The 23,084-nt window shown below is 35.2% G+C and overlaps 1 protein-coding gene across 1 annotated transcript in view; it reads right to left on the bottom strand.

The window, feature by feature from the left end:
- Positions 1 to 23,084, bottom strand: part of RYR2 (ryanodine receptor 2) — a 683,573-nt gene that overhangs the window by 138,312 nt on the left and 522,177 nt on the right. The window contains exons 54-61 of the mRNA XM_058542954.1: positions 22,613 to 22,702; positions 21,668 to 21,805; positions 14,890 to 14,967; positions 13,637 to 13,712; positions 8,973 to 9,096; positions 8,370 to 8,485; positions 5,027 to 5,091; positions 2,470 to 2,591 (exon numbers count right to left, since the gene is read on the bottom strand). Of these exons, the coding sequence (XP_058398937.1) occupies positions 2,470 to 2,591; positions 5,027 to 5,091; positions 8,370 to 8,485; positions 8,973 to 9,096; positions 13,637 to 13,712; positions 14,890 to 14,967; positions 21,668 to 21,805; positions 22,613 to 22,702 (809 nt within the window). The remainder of the gene's footprint in view (positions 1 to 2,469; positions 2,592 to 5,026; positions 5,092 to 8,369; positions 8,486 to 8,972; positions 9,097 to 13,636; positions 13,713 to 14,889; positions 14,968 to 21,667; positions 21,806 to 22,612; positions 22,703 to 23,084) is intronic.

The following is a 23,084-nucleotide window of genomic DNA, read 5'->3' on the forward strand; positions in this document are numbered from 1 at the left end:
CAAATTAAAACTACCATTGCAGTGTTCATCATCTGTATGGAGGGATGCTTGTTTATTCATAGTAGTGGGGCCAGTTTTTTACCTATTTTATTCACTGAAGTTACATTTAACTGAAGTAGTGAGAAATCAGATATTTATAAATTTCAGTGATTCCATTTCAACATATCAAACAAATTATTTAGTTGGTTTTTGTTAGTGTAATGATTATGTTGGTTGTTTTAAAACACATTTTTATGATTATAAAAGATTTTATTTTAAAAACTTGGAAAATACATTAAAATAGTAAGAAAAAATCTACAATTCACTACCCAAAGGAAACAACTATTAAAATCAAGTTTATTCCCTACCAGTATTTTTCTATACAAACAAGTATAGGTTTTTCTGAAAATCTGGATACATATTATTTGAACATATATTTTATTTTTTTAAATGATCATTTTCCTAAGTTATATATTTGTATCCATCATAATTTTAACGACTGGACAGCATTTTGTATGTACATAATTTATTTATCATTACCTTATTCATTTTTTCATCCCTGAATTTTCCTCTCTGAGACTACATTCTACCTATGTTTGGCACTAAAGTACCATGATGAAATAAATTACTTCTACTATTATGCGTCTCAGTCCTACGTGTTGGAATTTTAAATGATGTATGCTCTTTTTTTAGAAGTGCTAATGGGAGAAGTAAAATTTACCAATCCTCTTTTCAGATGAAGAAAAATTGAAGATGAAATCATTAAAAACATTCTGGTGCAATGTTTGTAGAGAAGGGTCAGTCTAAGGCCCCAAAACTACATCGACTGAGGTTAGCACAGTTTAGTGATATTCTCCTCATTTAGTCTATGAGGGCTACACTCAGTAAAGGAAAATGAGTTACTTTTGTGGTCAGTGAATAGTTCTTAGAGTAAGACTGAAAATTGAATGGAGATAACAAAACACAATACTGGAGAGGAGAAAAAGTAGAATTTGCATAAATTTCTTTATATTTTTTCCTATATTCTCCAATTGTATTTTCTCCTGATTTATGTAATTAGTGACATCAAAATTAACAACACCCTCTGGGAACAAGGTTTCTGTTATAAAAGGTTCATTGGACCCCGGGAGCACTAGGAGACTTTGCAGCACTTTGGTTCCACGATGTTTAATGATAACTTGGTGTCTTGGCATTTTCTAACTGTGTACACTCAGTTCACAGGGGGATACTGGGCCAATGAAGTGGAGGATTGCACTTGTGAAATGAGCAGGGATGGGCCACTCTCTCTCCCAGGGAAGGCGGAAGGACGGCCATGCCAAAGTGGGGAAAGGGAGGAGATTCCTCTCTTGGAAGGTAACCCTTCATTACCTTCTTTAGGTAACACAGTTTGTGGAAACAAAGCGTGTTATTGGGATGGAATCTCTTGTTATTTTAACTACAATCAGTTTTATCAATTTCACAGGAAGATTATTATTTGATGAAGTTTGGGGACATTTTAATGCTGTTGCAATCCAACATCGCATGACTGGCTACTTACTAGTTGGTAAAATAGACAATAAATTTGAGTAAAGGGATAAGCTTAAAATTCCATGCAAGTCCCCATTCTCAATGTTACACAATGCAGGAATCTTATCTCTTCTTTACCCTCTGGAAACAGTCTGTATTCAATCTCATCTCATTCTATCCAATAGGTTGATACCGCACTGCCATTCAGCATATCATTAAAGTCAAGTCCAAGGAAAGCCTGTATTCTGCTGTATATAGTTTACTCAATTCTATAGAAATATTTTGCAGATATAATCTAAAATAGTGTGGACTCCTGCACAATGTAATAATAGAGAAGTAAAATTGCTCAGTAATCGATTCTCACACATACTAAGTTCTGGCAGAATTTTGGGGAATCAGACTTAAAATCCCCAGCGGAATCAGATAAATCTATGAGAATGCTTAGGTTCAAACATAAATGAGAAAGCATTGCTAAGATGCCGGCGGGAGGGGTGTAAGCGGAAATCTTCACAAAGTATATATTTTTACTTCATTTTCTTCCAAGATTGGTCATTATTTTTTTAAAAAAAACAAACGTTTAAAGTTATAATTTCTGTAAGTGGGATTTTGTCCTTCTGAAAATAAAGGCTGGCAAAAACATTAGACTTGAAGAAATTTTAAAGAAACTAACGTTAAAAGCACCATATATCAAAAATATTAATACAATGATGCATCTCCAGCCTCTACTTGTGGATTCTTCATTGGATATTTTATTCCTTCTATTCAGCATTATATTTAGTGGCTAAATATAAGAAAACTCAACATTTAGAACATGCATATTAATTTGCAGAAACCATTGTCCTCACAGGGTTTGATTCCAAGAGGACAGGGCCAGGGAAGATGGGTGGGCATGCTTTGCGTGCTCCCCCTTCAAGGTGGTGAGATGCTCTTTCTCAAATGCAAATGCACTTAAACAACAGTCTTTATTTTTTTATAGCTGTTTACCTAGTCACCATTTCTTTCTCTTTGTTTGATGCATGTCCTCCAGAACAGAGAGGTCTGCTTGCTGCAGATAAGAAGTATAAACGATGGTTTTTGAAATATTGATCAATTAAAGGAAGAACGACCTGAAAGAAAGGAAAAGAAAACAGATCTACACAGTGGAATCTTTCAGGGGAGAACGAGTGCTGAGGCTCTGGAGCAGCCCGAGTTCTGTCCACATGCAACAGGTCCCCCGACATCCACAGCCATGGCAGTCAGCACCACTTCAGAGTATGCCTCTCTTAAATCTCACTCTGCTATCTCGTCCCTGTGTGTGTGTGTGTGCGTGTGTGTGTGTGTGTGTGTGTGTGGCAGGATGTAATTATGGGGAAACAACAAATTTTCAATGGTTTGAAATTATTTTCAATATTTCTCAAAATGAAATATTCTTAATATTTTCATATAATGTAGTTCAGTACCCAACGAGCTCAAAAATAATCAATGACTACCAGTGACTGAGTCTCTACTGTGTGTGAGGATTGCAAGTGACATACCATCATCTCAGTTATCCTAGTAACTACTCTGTATGGTAGCTGTCATCACCCCTGCTTTATAGGTATTAAATTGAGATGCAGAAAGTGAGTGACTTTATTAGTCACATTGCCACTTAGCTATCTCCACAATGTTCTTACTTGGCCCATCTCAAAGCCCACCTGTCACTGAGGATGAGGTGCCGGATGATGTGCTCATCCTGCTGGCCTTCTGCCAATCTCTCCTCCTCACCTGTCTACTCACTCCACAAGGCTTTGCACATGCCATTCCCTCTGTCTGAAATGTTCTTCCCACACCCTATAACCTATTCACTACACTCCTCCTGCAGACCTAGCTCAGTGGCACTACATCAGATAAGCCTTTGCTGACCTCCTCAACTAGAAAAAATTTCCACATTCTCTGCTCTCATAACATCATTTGCAATTTTACATTTTATATGTGTGATTTTGGATTCATCTCTTTCCCTAAGAACCTAAGAGGTACACAAAAGCAAGAGAAACATTTCTGGTTTTGTTTCCCATTAGAGCCCTCTCCTGGCCTCTATGAAAACTACTTGCTCTGTTCTGTTGACCACGGACTCACATCGCTTAGGACTTTGTTGGGTCCATAGCAAGCACTAGATAAATATTTGTTGAATAAATCAATGAAAAAAGTAATAATAACTGGCGTTACCAATATTTACATTCAAGTCTGTCTAACCACATTTTTTTTCCTACAATGTGGTATAGCATATTTATATATATTAGGAATATGCAAGTTTTTAGTGATCTTCCTAGAAAGTTGTGACATTGCCTGAACTTAGTGATTGGAACTTAAGTGGTAGTCAATAAATATGTAAATGAATGAATCATAGACTTAGTAGAAGTTAATCCACATTAGGCATCTGCAAACAAGATTACTAGGGGCGCTGAGTACGTAGGCAATGTAATGCAAGAATGTATTTTAAACGTATGATTAGAGGCCATAATTATAGCATTTCTGATCATTGGCTATCAAGGGGGATTACACCCTAATCGAATAGATATCTAGCAATGTGCAGCCCAGGACAAATTTCAGATAATTGACACAGATTTTGAGTGCTATATCGAGTGGAAAAAAAAGACAAGAGAAATTTCCCTTGTAGTAACAGGCACAATTCTGAAAACATATAATAGAAGCCAGATATTAATCAATTGAAATAAAGTGCTATCTTGCAAATGATCTATAATAACAACCAAATGCAAGTATTTGAAATTAAATAGAAATCATTAGGTCTTCAGGTTAACTGCAACATATTGTAAACAGGAGAGCTTCCAAAGGGCATTCTGCCTTCTTGCTAGGGTATCCCCAGGACATAGTCTTATGCCTGACACAGACTAGGCACAGAGTCCACAATGAGTAAGTGAACGAACCCAATATGGAGACTTTGCAACTCCTCGTCTCCTTCCCTTATTGGCTAAAAGGAAGTCATTAACGTTCCAGGCATATAGCAAATTCTTGATAAATTCTTAGTAAATGGAATGAATAATAATAATGGGATATACTCTATATATGAACAATTTATGTCCTCTGAGTTTCAGCTTCCTCATCTGTAAAATGAGTCGGACCAAGGTTCACAACAAAGATTCTATAGTAAAGGTTCTTACAATGCGTCCGTTTATAAATTAACTAATACTTTTCCTCTTTATAAAAGAAATGTCCATTCAAAATTTTTAAATCATAACAACATTCAAATGTTAGGAAATAGATATTTTCCTCCTACGTCATATGATAAAGCCAAAAAAAGAGAACTTTGAATCAGACTTCATATAAAACGAAGTCACTTGAGAAATACGGTAAGGAGAGCAGAGCGAGTTAAAATACGATCAAGTACGCTGGAAGCAAATTTATCCCACATGAGTCATGCATTTATTTTCACTCCACAGAATATTTACTTGTAGTAGAACTCACATTTGTAGACAAGTGCATTCTGAAAGGAGGCAAAAATCTAAAGAGTATATTTTGTAAACAAACATATTGAAGCAAAAACAAGATGGATTGTATACTGTACTTTAGCAAAGAACTTGATTTCTTGTTCATAAGGGAAATGTTCTCCTTTGCTTCTGCTGCCACCATCTGTAGATAGGAAGAGTTTTTAGGTACATGTTGCATTTCAAACATTACAAGATATTCACCCAAAACGGAAAGTTTAGAACACATTGCTAAATGTGTTATCCCACTAAACTGAACATAAAAAGCCAACCAAAAATATAAAGGCTAACTTTGGCAGTGTAATTAAAAAAAAACAAGGATTTTAAAAAACACCCAAGTCCAAACAAAAAGCCATTGAGGAGAGTCCATACATGTGGTAATGAGCGCAAACACACTGGGGTAGCTTTGAGATCTTATTGACATGTAGGGAGAAAACTGGAATAGAAGAAAGTAAAAAATCTCACATCTTCTTTCACTGAGAAAGAAGCTCACTGGGATGAGGAAAGTGAATGTAAATTGAGTAAACATAATTGGTTAAGTTTTAACCCTGGCCTCTAACAAAGGTAGTCGATTCTTGGTGGGACTGAAAGTTAAAGATTCCAATATCAATAAACCAATGAAAAAATTGCAGGAAGCCAGCGCCTACGATGAGGGGGGAAGATCGAATTTGTAATATTAGCTTGGAAAATTAACATTCTGCTAAAGAATAAAGTTCACCTATGTCAAAAGTTAATTTCCATGAGCAAAGCAAAAACACTGAGTTTTCCCCATGGTTTAGAAAATGATTTCAAGGTGAAGATTGATGCATTGATTGACCTAATGTATTTAGCTTAGAAGGTGGCCTTTCTCCCCTCCTTCATGAACACAGAGGAGGTTTCTCGCACATAAAAGAGGTAATAATGAACTATAATAACCATGATGATACGCAGAACGTATTGGAGAGCTAAAAATTTCAGAACTGGATATAAGGTTTTAGCAAAATTTGTAAGCAGAGTTTCCATATTTTATAACAATCCAATTGACTTTTGCTTGAAAAAGTTCTTTTGCAAATAGAAATAAAAACAATTTGAGATATATATTACCAAATCTTAGATGTAATTTCAGAATAATATTTAGAGAATTTAGGTAATATTTTGTAATATCAGAACAATGCTCTTCCTGTGAATAAGTAAAAGAAAACGATGGCTTTTTAACATTTGCATATTTCATTTTTTGTATCACTATTGCACTAAATCTCTCTCAAGCATATTATGCAAAATGGCAGAATCCATATAAGGGGCTTTCTCATATAAACTAAGTCAAGACAGAATTTTGTACATAGCTAAATCTGCTAATATTTTGAGGAATTAAAATAGGAAATATCTTTCCTTTCATTATACATTTTAATAAAAATGCTTAAGTGCAAAATGCGAAAAAGATTTGGAGAGAATATGATCTATGACATAATACAAAAATTAGAGAAAGGCATATGCATATTCTTACTGTCACCATTAGCCTATGTCTAAGAATGAATATATTACAGATGTGTTTTTAAGGTAATACAGTGAAGGATAAAACGAAAAAGCATTAGAGAAGTTTTATTTGTAGTAACAATGAAAAATGAAAACTAAAATAAATGATGACATACACAATCCAATCCCAACTCTTGCTTCTCTAACAGAGTTCTTGTACATAATTTGCCCTGTCACAGCAAATTATGTACATGTAACATCAGTAGTTGTAAAAAACCTTATTTTGTTGGGCTATATATTAATCTTGCCTTACTTTCTCCCCAGCAATCTGTTTATAAGACCCTGGACTCTTCGAATTTGCCCTGCAGCAAGATTCTCACCACTCCCTATACACAAACACTGCCCTAGCTGGTTTATTCAGAAACTTGAATACAATGTGAATAAAACCTAAACACATTTTACCTGTCAAAGCTCTTTTTCTGCTATCCATGCAAAGGTAAAAAAAAAACAAAACCATACACAATTTTCTTGTTCCCTTCTCCAAATGATTACTCTTTCCTTCCCTCTTCTTCTCTCACTTGCTAAAAAGAAGACTGGATCCCAGAGTTGCTACTCATATCGGAGACTTTTCAATGCGGATCAGAAATTTCAATACTTAACTTTGTGCATAAAAGCTTCAAAAATTCTCCATGGCCTCATTTTTGTTCTTTGGTCAAATTTCACTAATTCAGATTAATTTGGCTACTAGTCAGGATGACTCACAAATCATATTTTTAAAAACCACCATTGTATGAGTTACAAGGAGATTACATACTATAAATTAGTTTGCATAATTGACCTTTGTGAAAAAGATGGTTAAGAAGAGAGCAAAATACAGCATTTGGACCGGAGATAAAGAGGCAGGTTGAAAGAGAGTAAGTTCCTTAAGAGAACGACGCTCAACTGGAAAATCCTTAATCACATTTGGGATACAGGAGCCAGGAACAAGAAAATATCACAGCCTGAATTCATATAAATTTTAATCTGATGCTGTCCCAAAAACTAAGCATAAATTCTAAAAAACCAGCAGCAAAAAGAGCCGTTGGTTAGGAGGGGTTTGTTGATGATGTATTGCTAAGGGATCTAGGACTATGGGCTCTGAGGAAAGGTGTCAAAAACAGAAAGAATGAAGATTAAAAAACAAAAACAGAAAGAGAAACAAAACCTTAAGAGTCAAAAAGAAAATTAAAAAGATAACCACCAGAAGAGCACACTGTTTTTCAAAAGGGACCACACCACATACTTCCTTATATCTTAAAACCAACCAGTGGCTGGAAGGTGATCTGACATAAAGGTGAGTATTAACAACTTCAATTTTAATTCACCAATGCTGAGGACGATCACAAAATAACAGAAGTGAGAGGAGGCTGTCTTGATGATCTGTTCTGAATCTAAGATTTAAAATAAGTTCTTTTTGTACTTGGCACTGGGCTAGGTAGGGAGGAGGTCTTTCATTTCACTCTAAGAAGATAATAAAGTATTCTGCATTGCAGATACTCTAGTATAAACGTGTGTCCCTACAAAAGCTAAACTCAAAGCATTTAACATTGTCTAGAAATTTTGAGAATCCACTGAGTTTAATATTTTTAAGAGCAGAGCAATTAATTTCATAATGAATGATTTAACTGTACCTTAAATTTTGATGTGCATCCAATGTATCTTTCAAAATGAAAAATCAACGCCAATAAACATTATAAGGAGAAAAGAATTATATGTTAGATTTTTTTTTAAGTTCTCAAAATTTACCCATCCCTAAGAACATGTTTGGCTATTGACTGTTAGGCTCTAGCTAGTACTAGGATGGATAGAAAGTGTTTATCCCATCAGGGAAGACCATAAACAGCCCAGTAGTCTATGCTGCTCTACACCCTGATGGTGAGAATGTTAAGAATAACAAAAACTGGGCTGTAGTAATAGGATGATGGTACCTACCAAACTCCAGGATATACTGATGAGCTTCATCCACATAGCGAATGAGCTGCTGAAGGAAACTATAGGCAAATCGTTTCTCGATAGAAGGTGTGTCCAATTCCAGGTCCTTGAATCCTCTAGAACAGCAAAAATTAAAATACGGAAACCAGTATCTACAAAGATTATTAGAAGGCAAAATTTTATTAACAAAATTTTATATATATAATACATATACATAAATTTGGAAGGTTATCTAATATTCTTGTAGGTAAAGGCAAAATTGAGATTTAATTTATAAGGAATACTTTGCATCTGATATAAAACTGTAGTGAAAAACTCTATTACTATGTAATAAAATGTTCCCTTTAAAAAAAAAGAGTCATTTTTGCCTAGAGATTTTGCCTAAATGATGGATGGGGATGTAACATAAGTAGCGAAAGGAACTCAGTTATGTGCAAACAGATAAGGGCATTAATACTTCTGACATGTGTATTCTGAACATGCTAAACAGTAGCTCTAAGGTTTACACAGATCATTGTATTCATTTCCAGCATTAAATCTGATGGGGATATTTAAATATTCAGTCTTATAACAAGAATGTGTAATTGGAATAGGTGTTTTTACCTGGATACAGCATATCCATTGATCTGCAAGAACTTGAGGATGTCCTGTGCTTTTTCCCTGTCCTTGGCTTTCTCTTTGGCTGTCAGTGTATCATAGGGTACCAGCAGGGGGTGGTTTCCACCACCTAAGAGAACATCAAGATGAGAACACAGCACAGTAATTAGAAAATAATCTGAAATGAGATCCGGTGGCATGTATAACAGGTCCACACTACAGAACTTCTGGTATCCTCTAATGATACACAGAGTATTTAGGACTCATATATGACCCTTCCCTCTCTAACACCTTTAATGTTCCAATTAATTTAGGAAACCTGTTTAAAGAAAGCCTGTGCATATGCCTTCTAAGAGGCAATTAAAACATGAACACACAGGCATTTGTAATATCAGGAGTTGATAACATGTGCCATCACACAAGAGAGGAGAAGAAGCTGTGTTCTCCTCTGCCTTCATACAAGCTCTGAACATGCAGAGTGTAAATATGCACTAAAACGTGCAAAGTTGGATCTAGTAAAATTACAAGGCAAATTTCAAGAGATATGCTTCATTTTCTACCCCACAGAGGGAAGAGAAAAAAATGTCTTAAATATAGAATTTTTATTATGCCTCTTAGATCAGAGAGTACTTTATAGTCACATATTTCTAAATACACAAAACCCATACTTAGATTGCTAAGATAAAAGTTGATCTCTCCTAAATACTTAATAAGAGTATATACATACTTGACTGATTAAAAATTTTTGCAAGAGTCTATGTTTCTAGTATACCTATTTTGGTAAGAAATACTAAAAGCATTCCTTTAGATTTAAAAATCTTAGAAGGTATTTAAATTAAAAAAAGACTAATAATGAGAAAACATTCATAGAATTATAAATTTTGTAAAAACTTTTGTAAAAATTTCAAAAAATGCACTGGTAACTCCAGGTGTAAAAGATCGGACACTATAAAAAATGCTATTAAAGTAGCAGCAAAATGAATAGCACGGTATGCCCCAAATTTAAAGTTTATAAAACATGTATGGGAACAGGAATATATTTTGTGTGGGATGCTCAAATTCCTTGACACATAACTGTTAAGGGAATCCCAGAAAAAAATAATTGAAAATAAATATTTTGTTTGAATAATGGTGACAACATAGAGTCTATTCAATCAGTGTCCAATATGGTTTAGCCAGGAGCTACTAAAACAATCATAAATGCTGAATTTGCCCTACACAAGAAATAAGCAAACAAAAAGGCAAAGGAGAAAAATGCCATGCTTTCCTTGAGCTTGCTTTGACTGAGAGTGCCATCTACAGAAATGCAATCATGCACTGAATCTCATGACCATTAGGTGACACTCTACATTCATAAATGCAAAGGGACGGTCAAGAGCTACCAAGCCAAGAAATACTAAGCCTATTAAGGAGCCATCGGTTATTTTATAGCATGATATTAATAGTATCAAGTATAACACAATTGTCAGAAGACAATACTAACAAACATTTTGTGAAAAGCAAGGACATAGAATTTGTTACTAAGTGCACTGGGAATAAATTTGACTTCTATCACAATCAAAGATGCAATTTAGTAGGATATTTTATGGAAAAAAATTGTAAATCAAACATCTAATTTAATCATCCTGTGATCATCACCTATTTTGAACTCCACCATTGCATTAGTCGTTTATTCCTAGATAACTATATTAATTTGGCAACTTAATTTGAAATCTACAACAATTTTGGAGTCAGATACTAACAGGTTACTTGTCACTCTGGGGAAAGTGGGGAGAGAGAGAGAGAATCAAGTTTATACTTTCAAATCCTAACAGCACAAAGTACCCTCTGACTCTCAAATACTTCTGAACTTTCAAGTCAGCCAGCAGGCTAGAAGTTATGTCCTTTGCTGTGCCGCTTAATAGCAGCGTGACTACCTTGTTCTTCCAACCCTCATCTTGCCCATTTATAACATGAATGTATGGAAGGGAGGGAAGGCAAGTAGCTACACTTGAGAGGTGAAGGAAACTGCAGTAATTCCTAGGACACTGCCTCAAACATCGAGCACCAGCTCCCGAACTCATTCACGCTAAAGAGTCAAAACTGCTTGATACCAGAGCTGTCTTTGGCTTGGTGACAGATCATCACAGCCCAAAATACTTGAAGTGGTAGTGGGAAAAGAAGACTAAAAAGGAATGCTAGTTCTTTATGTTTTTCACTAATTTGGCAGCATTGATAATATTTTTGGGACTTTTACTTCTTTATTTCTATCAATGATAGGCTCCTTATGCTGATTTCCCCCCCCAAAATTCTCCTAGATTCTTAAAGCAGGTTGAGAGGGCACCGAGGAACAGACGATTTAGGAGAGCAGAAGAGGACATTTTCTCCAGACTTTTCTAAAGCAGATTAATCTTCTGCACAAAGATGCAGGGATGATAAAAGAGCCCAGGATGGGGTGGAAACTAAGTCAGCCTCAGCACTGGCTCTTTTAGGCATCTAGGTATCTGACTGACCAAATGGCGATTTCAAGTTTCTCCTTATTCCTGACTTCCTGTGCTTCTCTCCTGCTGTTTCTCTCCCTCTCTCTTTCTCTCTCTCACACACATACACGTACACACACACACACCCCCCATAGGCTCCAAGACACAGGGTGGGCGACAGGCCCACACTCCCATCCAGAACTTCTCGGAATTGGAAGGAGAGTTGTCAGGACACAAGTTGGCTGTTGAAATCTCCAGGAGAGAGAACAAATTTGAGAAAACACACAAGTAGTTTCTTTCCTAAAATTGTCCACAGTCTCTAGCCTATCTTCTTTCCCAAACTCATTTCTCTGTTTCCTTAGTCTCAATAACCTAAAAGCCAAGATCCAGTGTTGTATATTTCAACACATTTCCTACTGGTTTGCTGTTTTGGTCCTTAACAACTTACTTTCTCCTTTAAAAAGAGAAGCATGTGTGGAATAAGAAGAATGATTGGCGACTTTGAGGACTAAGTTCACTACCTCGCCTTTTAGGCTGCTGCAACTATGCTTGTCTTCCAACCACACAATATGAATTGGATGCAGAGATACAGATGTCTCATTTATGAGCAGCATGCTTTAAAGAAAACATGGACTATAAGACACCTAATGGCTGGCCCAGAAATTCAAGAACAATGATGATTTTCTAGCATACTTATTTAGAAGAGCAGTAACAAGATAGTAGCTTATCACTGCTAATTTTAACCAAACCATAGTGACTGAAACATACTTTGAAAAAAAGCAACAGATTATTTTCATGTAATCTGCTTGTGTAACATAACAAATAGTGATTTTGTCTAACAGTCTTGTGGACAATGTCCCTCCAAGAATTTCACTAAGCAAAACTCTGTGGTTCTATGACAGCCAGACAGCCAGCCAGCCAGCCATCTGTCAGCCAGCCAAGCAATTGATCGTTCATTTAACAAACATTTACGAATCTTTCTAGAAAAACAGGCCTAGGTCTGAGCCAAATTTTATAATAGGCAATTTTGGTATACAGAATCCTCTCCATTCATTTCTATGACCAATTCTAATTCGTGTTGCTCTGTTTCCTAGTGTTTGGTGCCTGGTACCATTCTTCAATATCACACCTATTCCTTTCACCATGAAATATCCCTACACTTCAAAATTATCTCTCTCTATATTCTTATCTATAACAACAAATAAGAAATAGAGAGTTTCTTGGTGCCCAGAACTGTACAGCAAGGATTATAAAAGTAATAGAAGTTGTGGCCCTGAACTTGAGACAATTATATTCTCACTGGGGCAAAGAAACCTACATAGGCAGTAATTAAAGAGAGGATACACATACACACACTCACAGACACACATTATAAATAACATGTGTACAGTCTAATGCTGAAGAAATAACAATGAAAGAGATCATCAGTGTAGGATGCATTAAATTGTTAAGAAAATATTTATGCAAATAAGAAATGATTTGAGGGCCGGCCCGGTGGCACAGCAGTTAAGTGCTCGAGGTCCGCTTCGGCGGCTCAGGGTTTGCAGGTTCGGATTCCAGGTGTGCACCAATGTACCACTTGTCAAGCCATGCTGTGGTGGTGTCCCATATAAAGTAGAGGAAGATGGGCAAGGATGTTAGCCCAGGGCCAAGCTTCCTCAGCAAAAAAGAGGAGGATTGGCATCGGATGTTAGCTCAGGACTGATCTTCCTCACAAAAAAAAAAAAAAAGAAATGATTTGAGAAATGAGTAAGAATATTAGGTCAGTTTAGTATTTTAAAAAAACAGCAGAAAAGAGCAAGCAAAAGCAAGTAAGGGACAATAACATAACTGGACTAAACAAAACAGAGAGGCTAAGAAAAGAAATAAAATAGGATGCGATATGAGAAATATTTAAGTTGGGGTGGAAGCCAGTGAGGGAGGTCTAGGTAATTAATAGAACACCTCAGAAATTAGGATGAGGAGTATAGATCTCTACATGATAAAATAGGCAAGAGAGAGCCATAGAAATTCTGACACATGAGGAAATATACGCTAGCAGTGCAGGAAATTATAGAATTTCCAGCTTAAAACTGTTACAGGCATATTTGAACCATTCTAATAAAATAAATACAGAATGAGATCCTGTGCTAAAAAGACTACTTTACCACATCACATATTCACGTAGTCACACTCTGATATTTTTTAATGAGGATTTTTAGAAAATGTTACCTTTGGACTCCAGTTCCAGTTTCTTTTTCTTTGCCCATATATTATGGTAGTTTTCGGCCATCATTTCTGCCATAGCCTTAAATGAATAAAATATTTAGCAACTGAGTTATAATACGAGTAGAAAAGGACAATGTTGCTTTCTAATACATAACATCAAAACATGCTTTAAATTAATAAATCATAGTGTGTTAGTGCTAAAATACATGTAAAGGATAAGCAAACACAAGTTTCTCATTTGGAACGTGAACCCCAGAGAATTCTATTGATCTGTGAAATTATGCAGTAGGAAACAGCAGTGTGATTCGATGGAATGGTCACTGTTACTCATAATGTTTACAGACATGTTTTATTAATTCAATAATGAAACTTCAAATTAGTTATGAACTTTAACAAAAAAATTATGCATTTACAAGTTCTTATTTTAATTTCCAAAGCTTTAAAAGATGATCTAAACTTTATTGAACATTGAACGCAAAGAACATTAGACAGATAGTCTAGATCAATGCCTGTCCCATACCAGGTGAGACACCTTGGACGAGCCACATTAACCTTTCTGTGGCCTTTTGGATTCTGACATGATTACCTCTAAGATTCTTTTCACTTTTGATTTTCAAGTTTACTATGTCACTTTAACACATTCATACAGGAGCAACGACAAAGGGCAAGCCAAACAATTTACCAATACATAGATTTTATCTTTATATACTTATTTCTCCTGGAATAGTACTAACAATGCCAATATCATTGTTTGATCATTATGTTGACTGTTAACTTATGTTCCATGGCAACAAATTTTATCTTTCACTCAAATCAGCCATTTCAAAGTATGTTCCTTACTGACAAAGGAGAACAGATAAAACTGTGGATGGAGCAAGCAAAATGTCATCAGTTTCCCTAGATAACTTAAAATATATATTCTTTAATAAGTAATTAAGGTGATCCTTGAGCAGAGCATTATTAATTACTGATTTACTCTCTTCTCACACATAGCTATTTAATTATTATATTAGGGTTTTTTAATGCATATTATCTTTAAAGAAAATGTGTTATCTGGAGGAAACATTCTAGAAAAAGTTATATCAACTTTCATAGCATTAAAAAATTGGGGTATACAATCTATAAATTTCTATGGACCCTTCATACGATTACCACATTCAAGAAAATCATACTGCAAAATATATGCAGGAAAGGGTTAGAGTATGCTTTTTAAAAATGAAATTTGCAGAATATTTTTAAAAGTTAACAGTACTTACATGCAAGTCTCTGGATAGCGTGACATTGCTCATGTCAATGGCTCGGGGGCTATAACCATGGGCAGCATCTATAGAAACCTAGATAATTTATGTGAAAAAATAGTGTCTTATTAAAAAACCCAGTGGGGAGAGACTTAAGAGATACTTTAGAGATATAACGCAAACAAACTTCCAAACATAACATTTCCTCAGATAAAACTGGCAAGTATCTACACAAACTGATTTTGCAAATGTATCCAGCAAATTAAATTATATTGGGTGTCCAACAATTATTTATGATTGAATAATACATCCCAATATCTTAGAGATTGTCAAAAACTAATAATCAGAATTCAACCAATTGTGCAATGAATCCAAGATTCTGAAATATTACCTGAGTCAAAGAATCATTGTATTCTTGAGTTTCTCACAAATTCTAATTGGCTGCAATGAAATTTACTCTTCCTCATGCAAACAGTAGTTAATCAAAAAGGTCAATATTTACAAATGTCTTTATGGGCCAAATGTTAAGATAAAATAAAACCTATTTTTTAATTTTAAAAGTACATCAGATAACATTCAGTGATTTACAAAGATATCCTCAATAACCAGAAGACTTCCTTAATTTCTAAATTATGGCATTTTAAAAGTGAAACATTATCTTCTCATCAACTGTAAGATGGTCTCACTTACTGTTCTGAGCTTTTACCTTATTCTACCCAATGACAAAGAGTATCATAGAAATGAGCTCTGGTTCATGCTTATAAATCTAAAATTATACCTTGACATATTTCATAATCGTATATATTCTCTTGTTAGAAATGGATAAACAAAAAATAAAAGGTACAATATACCTTATATCCATGCTTGTAAAACAAAAAAGAGGCTATCATATGCTATCATTAATAATGGGCCATGGGCTATACTGAATTTACTGGTCAGTTTTGACTGAACCGTGGCTTCTGTGTCTTCACCACTGCTCAGTATCATTTAATAGTGGAATGTGTAATAAAATAACATTTTTTTTCTCCTTTAAATATTCCTGAAAGGAAATTGAGACTTAGAGAGCTTAAGTCACTTCCCCAAGGTCACAGAGCTAAAAATCTGAGCAGGCAGGATTCCAAGCCCAACTGTCTGACTACAGACCTACTTCTCTTTCCCTGTCATGTGACCTCGTATACCCTCAACATGTTACAATATACTTCTTTCCTCACTAATCTACTATAACTGTCTTCTCAAATGTTATCAGTTTCCAAGTTGCTAAATTCAAAGTCCTCTTTCCAGCTACCATCAAACTGGCCCTTCTAGATTTCACACTACTAACCACCGCTCACCATTCTGCTCGTTTCAGGAATGCCATGAAACCACCCTCCTGGCTCTCTGCTCAACCTTTCTGACCTCTTTTCCTCAGATTCCTTCTTTGGCTCCTCTTCCATAAATCACATTTAAATATTTGTGGTTTTCCGAGCTCACTCTTCAGTTGTTTCTTTCTTTATTCTAAATCTTTCTCTAGGTGTCCATATCCATACCTACTTTAAATATTTAACTTATCAACCATTTTTTAATAAACCAAAAATCAATCAGTCTAGCCTAACATTACTCCTGTGCTCTAGACTTAAGTTTTCAACGATTCATTACCATCTCCATTTGAGATTCTATATCTGTATTAATTTTATATTATTATAAGAGATCACCACAAATTTAGTGGTTTAAAACACCACAAAGTTGTTAGAAATCTGACACAGGTCTCAGTGGGCTAAAATCAAGGTGTCAGTAGAGCTGTGTTCCTTTCTAGAGGTTTTATGGAAGAATCTTTTCCCTGTCTTTTCCAGTTTCTAAAGGTCACCCACATTTCTTGGCTCATGGCTCCTTTCCTCCATCTTCAAAGTCAGCAACACTGCATCCCTCTAACATTTTCACAGATTCTGGCAATTGGGGATCATCTTTGGGAGCGATAATTCTGCCTAACAAAACATCTAAAATCAAATTCGTTATTCTCTTCTTGTGTTACCCTAGAACTGCTATGTTCCCTACCTCACCTAACATAACCACCCACCTGGTAGCCTAGTCCAGATCCATGGCAAAGCCTTTGATTACTCCTCCTCATCCCCTATCATATAACCAGTTAGTCACAGAATTCTTTCTCTTCTACTTCAAAAATATCTATGGGATACATTCACTTCCTTCCATTTCCACACTTTTGCTCTAATTCAGATATTTAATGTTTTAGTTTTGTTTTGCGGGATGTCTACAATATCCTCCTAAGGAATTTGTCTTTCCACTTTCAATCTCCCCATTCTCTGATTCATTCTCTATTCTGTTGTCAGAATTATATTTCCAAAATATTTATTTTATTATTCCTTGAGTTATAAGCCTTTCTACTGTACAATAGAAATCTGTAGGCATAGGCTGAGCCTTATTCATGTTAGTATTCTCCCAGGGTCTGGCATAAACCATCTTTCATCAACTTTAGGATTATAAAATCACTCCCAATCTCACAGATATTGAAATATGGCAAATGTGTGTCTTAGAACTGATTTAAAAAAAGTATTAGACTCTCTTTAAATTTTGTTGAATAAATGAATAAAATCGAGCTGATATCAATAACTTTACTTGTTTCTAAAGTAAAATTCCCCATATTTAATTATCCTTTTAGACCACATTCCTTATATAACTGAAATTTTATATCCTTTTAGCTTTAGATTAAGTTATTGAGGCTGGTGTAAAGAATGTATAAGTAGATATTTGTTTATTCAGAGACAGATTCTTTTTATGTTCTTCACGACCTGCTTTTCTCCTTTACATACATAGAATCAGAAGTCTGGCCAGGTCTTCTATAATTTCAAGTTACCTGGCTTATGCACCATCTCTGAACTAGGAGCTTTAACGTTAACTTAATTAACTCTAGTCTTATTAGCAATAATAATAATAACAACCACCACGTGAATAGTTATGAGCAAGTCACACAGATTATCTCATTTAATCTTTAGAACAACTCTGAAAAGCAGATATTACTTTTTACCATTTTAAAATGAGAAAAAAGAGGTCCAAAAGAATTAAATAATTTTAAAAGTCATGATAGCACGTAAATGGTAAACAGCAGAATCAAGTTCTGAAAGTAATTTTGTCTGACTCCAAAGCACTTATCGACTTTCTTAAAATGGCCCCCATTGTCCTCGTGACTTGGCTCCTGAGACCTCTCCACCCCTCTCCTTGTTACTCACTCAGCTCCAACCTCACTGGCTTCCTGGATCACCCTCACACATACCAGGCCGCACTCCCAACTTATCACGTGTGCACTACTTGGAACATTCTTCTCCCAAATCTGTATAACTGCCTCACCTCTTTCAAGTCCCTATTCAATTTATCTCTCGGAAGATCAAATCCACTCTGATAACCCTATATAAAATTGCAACTCATCCCCAAACACTGTCGAACCCCCTCCCCTCTGCATTCCCAATCTGCCTTTGCATGCTAAGTTTTCTTTTTTCTATAATATTTATCATATTTTGACATATTCTACAATTTACTTATATCTATTGCTTACTTTCCCCATTAGAATGTATGCCCCATGAGAGCAGAGATGTTTGTCCACTTTGTTCGTTGATCTATCACAACAGCTTAGAATAGTGCATGGAACATGGTAGGTGCTCAACAAATATCTATGGAAGGAATGACTGAATCATTCCTCTCTCCTGGCCTGCATTTTAGTTCTAGATGGGTAACACGTTCCAAAGTTTCATTCCCATCTCCCTCTTCCTCCCAGGTTACAAGCTTAATTTTTTTTGAGATACTATGAAATTTTACTTGTCCCCCCCAGATTTTGATATTTTACCACACTCCAAATACAGAAGTAACTTGATCAGCAATTCTCTTGTGCTTAATAATTACATCTTCAGCACAGACTATCACAGACATTGAGGTTATAAGCTTATTTTTTATTTGTGTAAATAGTTTATACTCCACATTCATAATATTGAAAAACAGATACAGGATAAGAAATTGGTGGGGGGGGGCGGTGAGTAAATAAGTAATTATTGAGAACCTATGGACTATTCCTGAGATTGTCAGAAATGTCTCTTTTTGTGCTGACTTTTAGTGATCACTACCAAGAAATCAAATCCACCCATTTAGCCCTTCTCCAATTAGCCAGCATCTCCTTACTTCTAATTCTGTCAGCATTTATATATTCTATCCTATATCCTATCAAGTTGCTATTGGTTTTGTCCATGCCCTTATGCCATCTTAATAAGCAAATTACAAAATCCTAATTGAGTGGTAAATTTCCTGAAATCATGATTCATGTCTTCCTGTGGTGTTCATGGTAAACCAAAGACATTAATAATGTCACTGATCCACATAAAAATAATAATGCTAATAATTAGGTCTAACATTTATGGAAATATAGGCCAGTCACTCTTTTAAGTGATTTATAAGCATTATAACATTTAATCCTCACAATAATCTTTTAAAGTAGATGCTCTTATCTGCTTCATTTTAAAGATGAGAACTCTCCAGCATAGAGAGGTTAACCAGTTTGCTGAGTTCACATAGCTAGCTACTCAGTGGTGAGGCCAGGATTTCAACCCATGCGGGTTATGCCAGATCCTGCTGAGTTAAACACAGGCCACTTCTGGCTCACAGAGGGAGTGCTGAGTCCCAGTGGAAGGAAGCTGAGAATATCAGGCTCCAGAATCATGTCAACAAGTGATCTCAATTCATCCACTTATAGTGCTTACTATAAACTGATGCCATAAAAGTGTTCCTTACTTTATTCTAAAGAGTGTATATATTACATAATAGAAAATACCTTTATAATCACCTGGGAAATCAGTAATGGAGAGAAGTTACCGAGAAAAGAAAAGAAGTTTTCCAAGATGATATTTGAAAAAGAGGATAATAATGTCAGATTAGTAATTAAGAAATGACCATCTATTTCAACATTTCAAATACTGTTGGTTTATGCTTAAAGAACATTGGAGTGAACATTTGATTGACAAGGATTATAAATACATTTGTGGCATTGGTTGGATTTTGCTCTCCATTTCTGAAACTGATAGAAATATTCTTTCTTTACTGCTAACAGGTCAAAGTAATACAAACGCAAATACACTCTTTTACTTACCATTAGTGAAATGCTCTCTAGCATTAAAAATATTTAAATAATATTTAAAAAAGTGATAATAAGTGATATCATTTACTGAGGCAAACAGATTAAGTAACACGCCCGGTGGCACATTTCTAGAAAGTGATGGTCTCAGGATTGAAGCCCCAGGATTGACTACCTCCAGAGTCTTCCCTCTTAATCTACACACAACCCCTCTGGCATACTGAAATCACATAGGAGATTTAACAATATATATCATGCATTACACATGCCACTCTGAAAATCAATAAGACTTGAGATGGCTATATGAATATCAGTTGACAGAATCTATTGAGGGCTTAACGTGCACTGAGAACTATATTAGGAGCTAAGGGGGGAGTAAGGAAGAGAGGAAATAAATACAAAATTTACAATTTTAAATTAGAGCACATAATTTTTGCTATTAAGGGCAGTGGGAGAATCTATCTTATTTTTCCTGGCAAAACTTCAAGTTACCTCCTTTCTGTAGTAATTTCCTTATTTCTCATCTAATTTACAGGGAAAATAAAGAGACCATTCCATTCTCTGCACTCTGCAGTACCTGTACATACCACTAGTCTAATCCTCACTGTACGATGTGGCAGCAGGTTTAACCTGACTGTCTGTAACACCAAACTGCGAGTCTTTAAGATTAGAACTAGATCTTATTATCTTTGTGTTCCTATTGCCTAGTTACACAGTTTATGCTCAGTATTTGTTGAAACAGATTAAAGCAAAATGTAATCTAGTTAGAAACGTGTGCACACATGATAAAAAGGTAAATATGCATTTACAGCTTCCACTCACGATACTTATTTAAGAGAATTTAACGTAAAATATACCCAAAACAGAACTTAGTCTATTTAAAAGTATATTTCAAATACGAAGTATGTAAAGCACATGCTTTGAGTACCCTCATTTTCTTTTTTCAAAAGTGTAATCTGTATAAATGGCAATAATAAACACAATATTTTGTGTAAACCAAATACAATGGCCTGAGCAGTCTAGAAAAGGAAAATGACAGGTTTATCTCCCAGGAGAAATGAAAGAGCCAGAGACAATAGTTGGTATTTGGTCACCATCTTGAACCACAGGTTCTCCAGGTCCAGGCTGTGCCTTACTCTGCCACGTTGAGCATTGAACCCCCACAGCTAGCACCTTGCTAAGTATACAGCCTCCCTTGGCATGGCCCGCTAATGATGTACTCTCTGAATTTTTGCTCTGCCTGTCTGGTTGCTTATCTTCCCTTTGCAAGTGGATAGGTGCTCAAGTTCCCTGACTTGGAACATCCATGTGGGTTCTAGATCTCGATCACTACTGTCTGACCACCTCACTGCTCCCTAAGAACCAACCTTCAGTTCTTACTGGCAAGGAGACAAAAGCTCTATAGACAATTGTAGGTAATGAACACATCCTACAGCCTTCATTAGTAAAACTTGAAGAGCTTACCATTGGGTACTCCTTTATATAGTAGCCAGGAAAAGTACGACCTGATATATAAACTCCAGTACTTTAACCAAGACTTAGCTTCACTTAAAACTAAAGAAAAAGGAACATGGATTTTCCCCTTCTAAACTTTATGTTAGTCTTCAGAATTTTCAAATTATTTGTTTTGGAAAACCCAACAATTAAAAGATTACACATAAACCGTGGATTCATGACTGCGATTCTTACCTGGCTTGTCTGAGAAATACGACGAGTCCGGTTATAAAGGGCCATGCTGTCTCCCTCCCGCGTTCTTTCAATTCTCCAACCCCAAGCCAGCATCGTTTTTAAAGATTCTTTGATTGGCCAGCGATAAATTTCTTTTTCCTAGAGACAAAAAGGAAGAGTAAAATAACAAACAAACAAATAGGATATTATGAACCTAAATGAAAATAAAAAATATTTAATGCTTTGTTCTGAAATAGACTGCCTTCATTTAAAAAAAATTGATTGGCTTTGTTTATTTAAAAACAAAAAAGAAAAGTAAAAATTCTGAAAAGCAGAATGTGAGTTGAGATCTAGTTTGACTAATGCTGCTAAGAGGGATCCTAGCTTATTATAGAATGGATGTTACTTTCCTTTAGTTTCCCAGCTCCTGAGACTTTAGATAGAACCTAGAAAGGAGAAACACAAGTAGGAGAAAGTGCCAGGTTATATGATATGTGTGTGAAGGCTTTTCTACCATCTGAATAAATAGAGAAGTAACTCTTCCTTCATAAACACCAAGCTAGAAAATCCTTCTCATTTCATTTGTCAAGTTATTGACTTCCTCCCAAAGAAGTAAAATATAAGAAAACTCACAAATAAGCATATTAAAATATTATTTCATTATCCCTCATCAAGAAACTCTTAAGAATGATAAGAATATTTTTGAAAGTTCTTAAAAATATAGGAGAGGAATAAAAACCAAAAAGGAACCAAAAAATATTGAGTAGAGAAGATAATAACCAATTAAATTCTGACAGAAAATGGGAATAGAGAGAAAAAGATAAAAGATAAAATAATGAGAACTTTGACTAAAGATAAAAATAGTATATATAAAATAAAGAAGACATGTTAATAAGAAATTATATAACAAAGAAAAAATTTTCAAAAGAAATTAAAACTACATAACCTAAAAAAAAAATCCCTCACCTTTTCAGATAATAGTTTATATGGCTTCATTAATGGTTGAACTTTAGATGAGTCTGAATATATTTCTCCATAAATCCATCCATTTGCCAACTAAAACAGAAAACAAACATCAAAATTGTTTTATGTGTATTAGTTTTAGAGAGCGTAAATGTGCACGTGTTTAAGCGTGTATTTGGTAAAATAAATGTAAAATGAACCAAAATAAGAATTAAGGTTTGGATTTTATCTAGCATAAGTCAATATAAAGATTTCCATCTTAATCAATACTATTTTGAGTAATCACCCGGAACAAATCTTTTTATCCAGAGATTAAAAACATCCAGTTTTCCTTACACAGACCCAGGCCTGTGATTGTGTCAATAAACCCTCCCCTGGGAGGAGACTACAGGCCACCAGGCCTCTGTGATATTTATTCTAGCACAACTTGGGACCCTCACCAGTGACATGTGTATGTGAAACGCTCCTTTTAAAC

This window comes from Diceros bicornis, chromosome 6 (genome assembly GCF_020826845.1).
Source record: "Diceros bicornis minor isolate mBicDic1 chromosome 6, mDicBic1.mat.cur, whole genome shotgun sequence".
Classification (NCBI taxonomy): domain Eukaryota; kingdom Metazoa; phylum Chordata; class Mammalia; order Perissodactyla; family Rhinocerotidae; genus Diceros; species Diceros bicornis.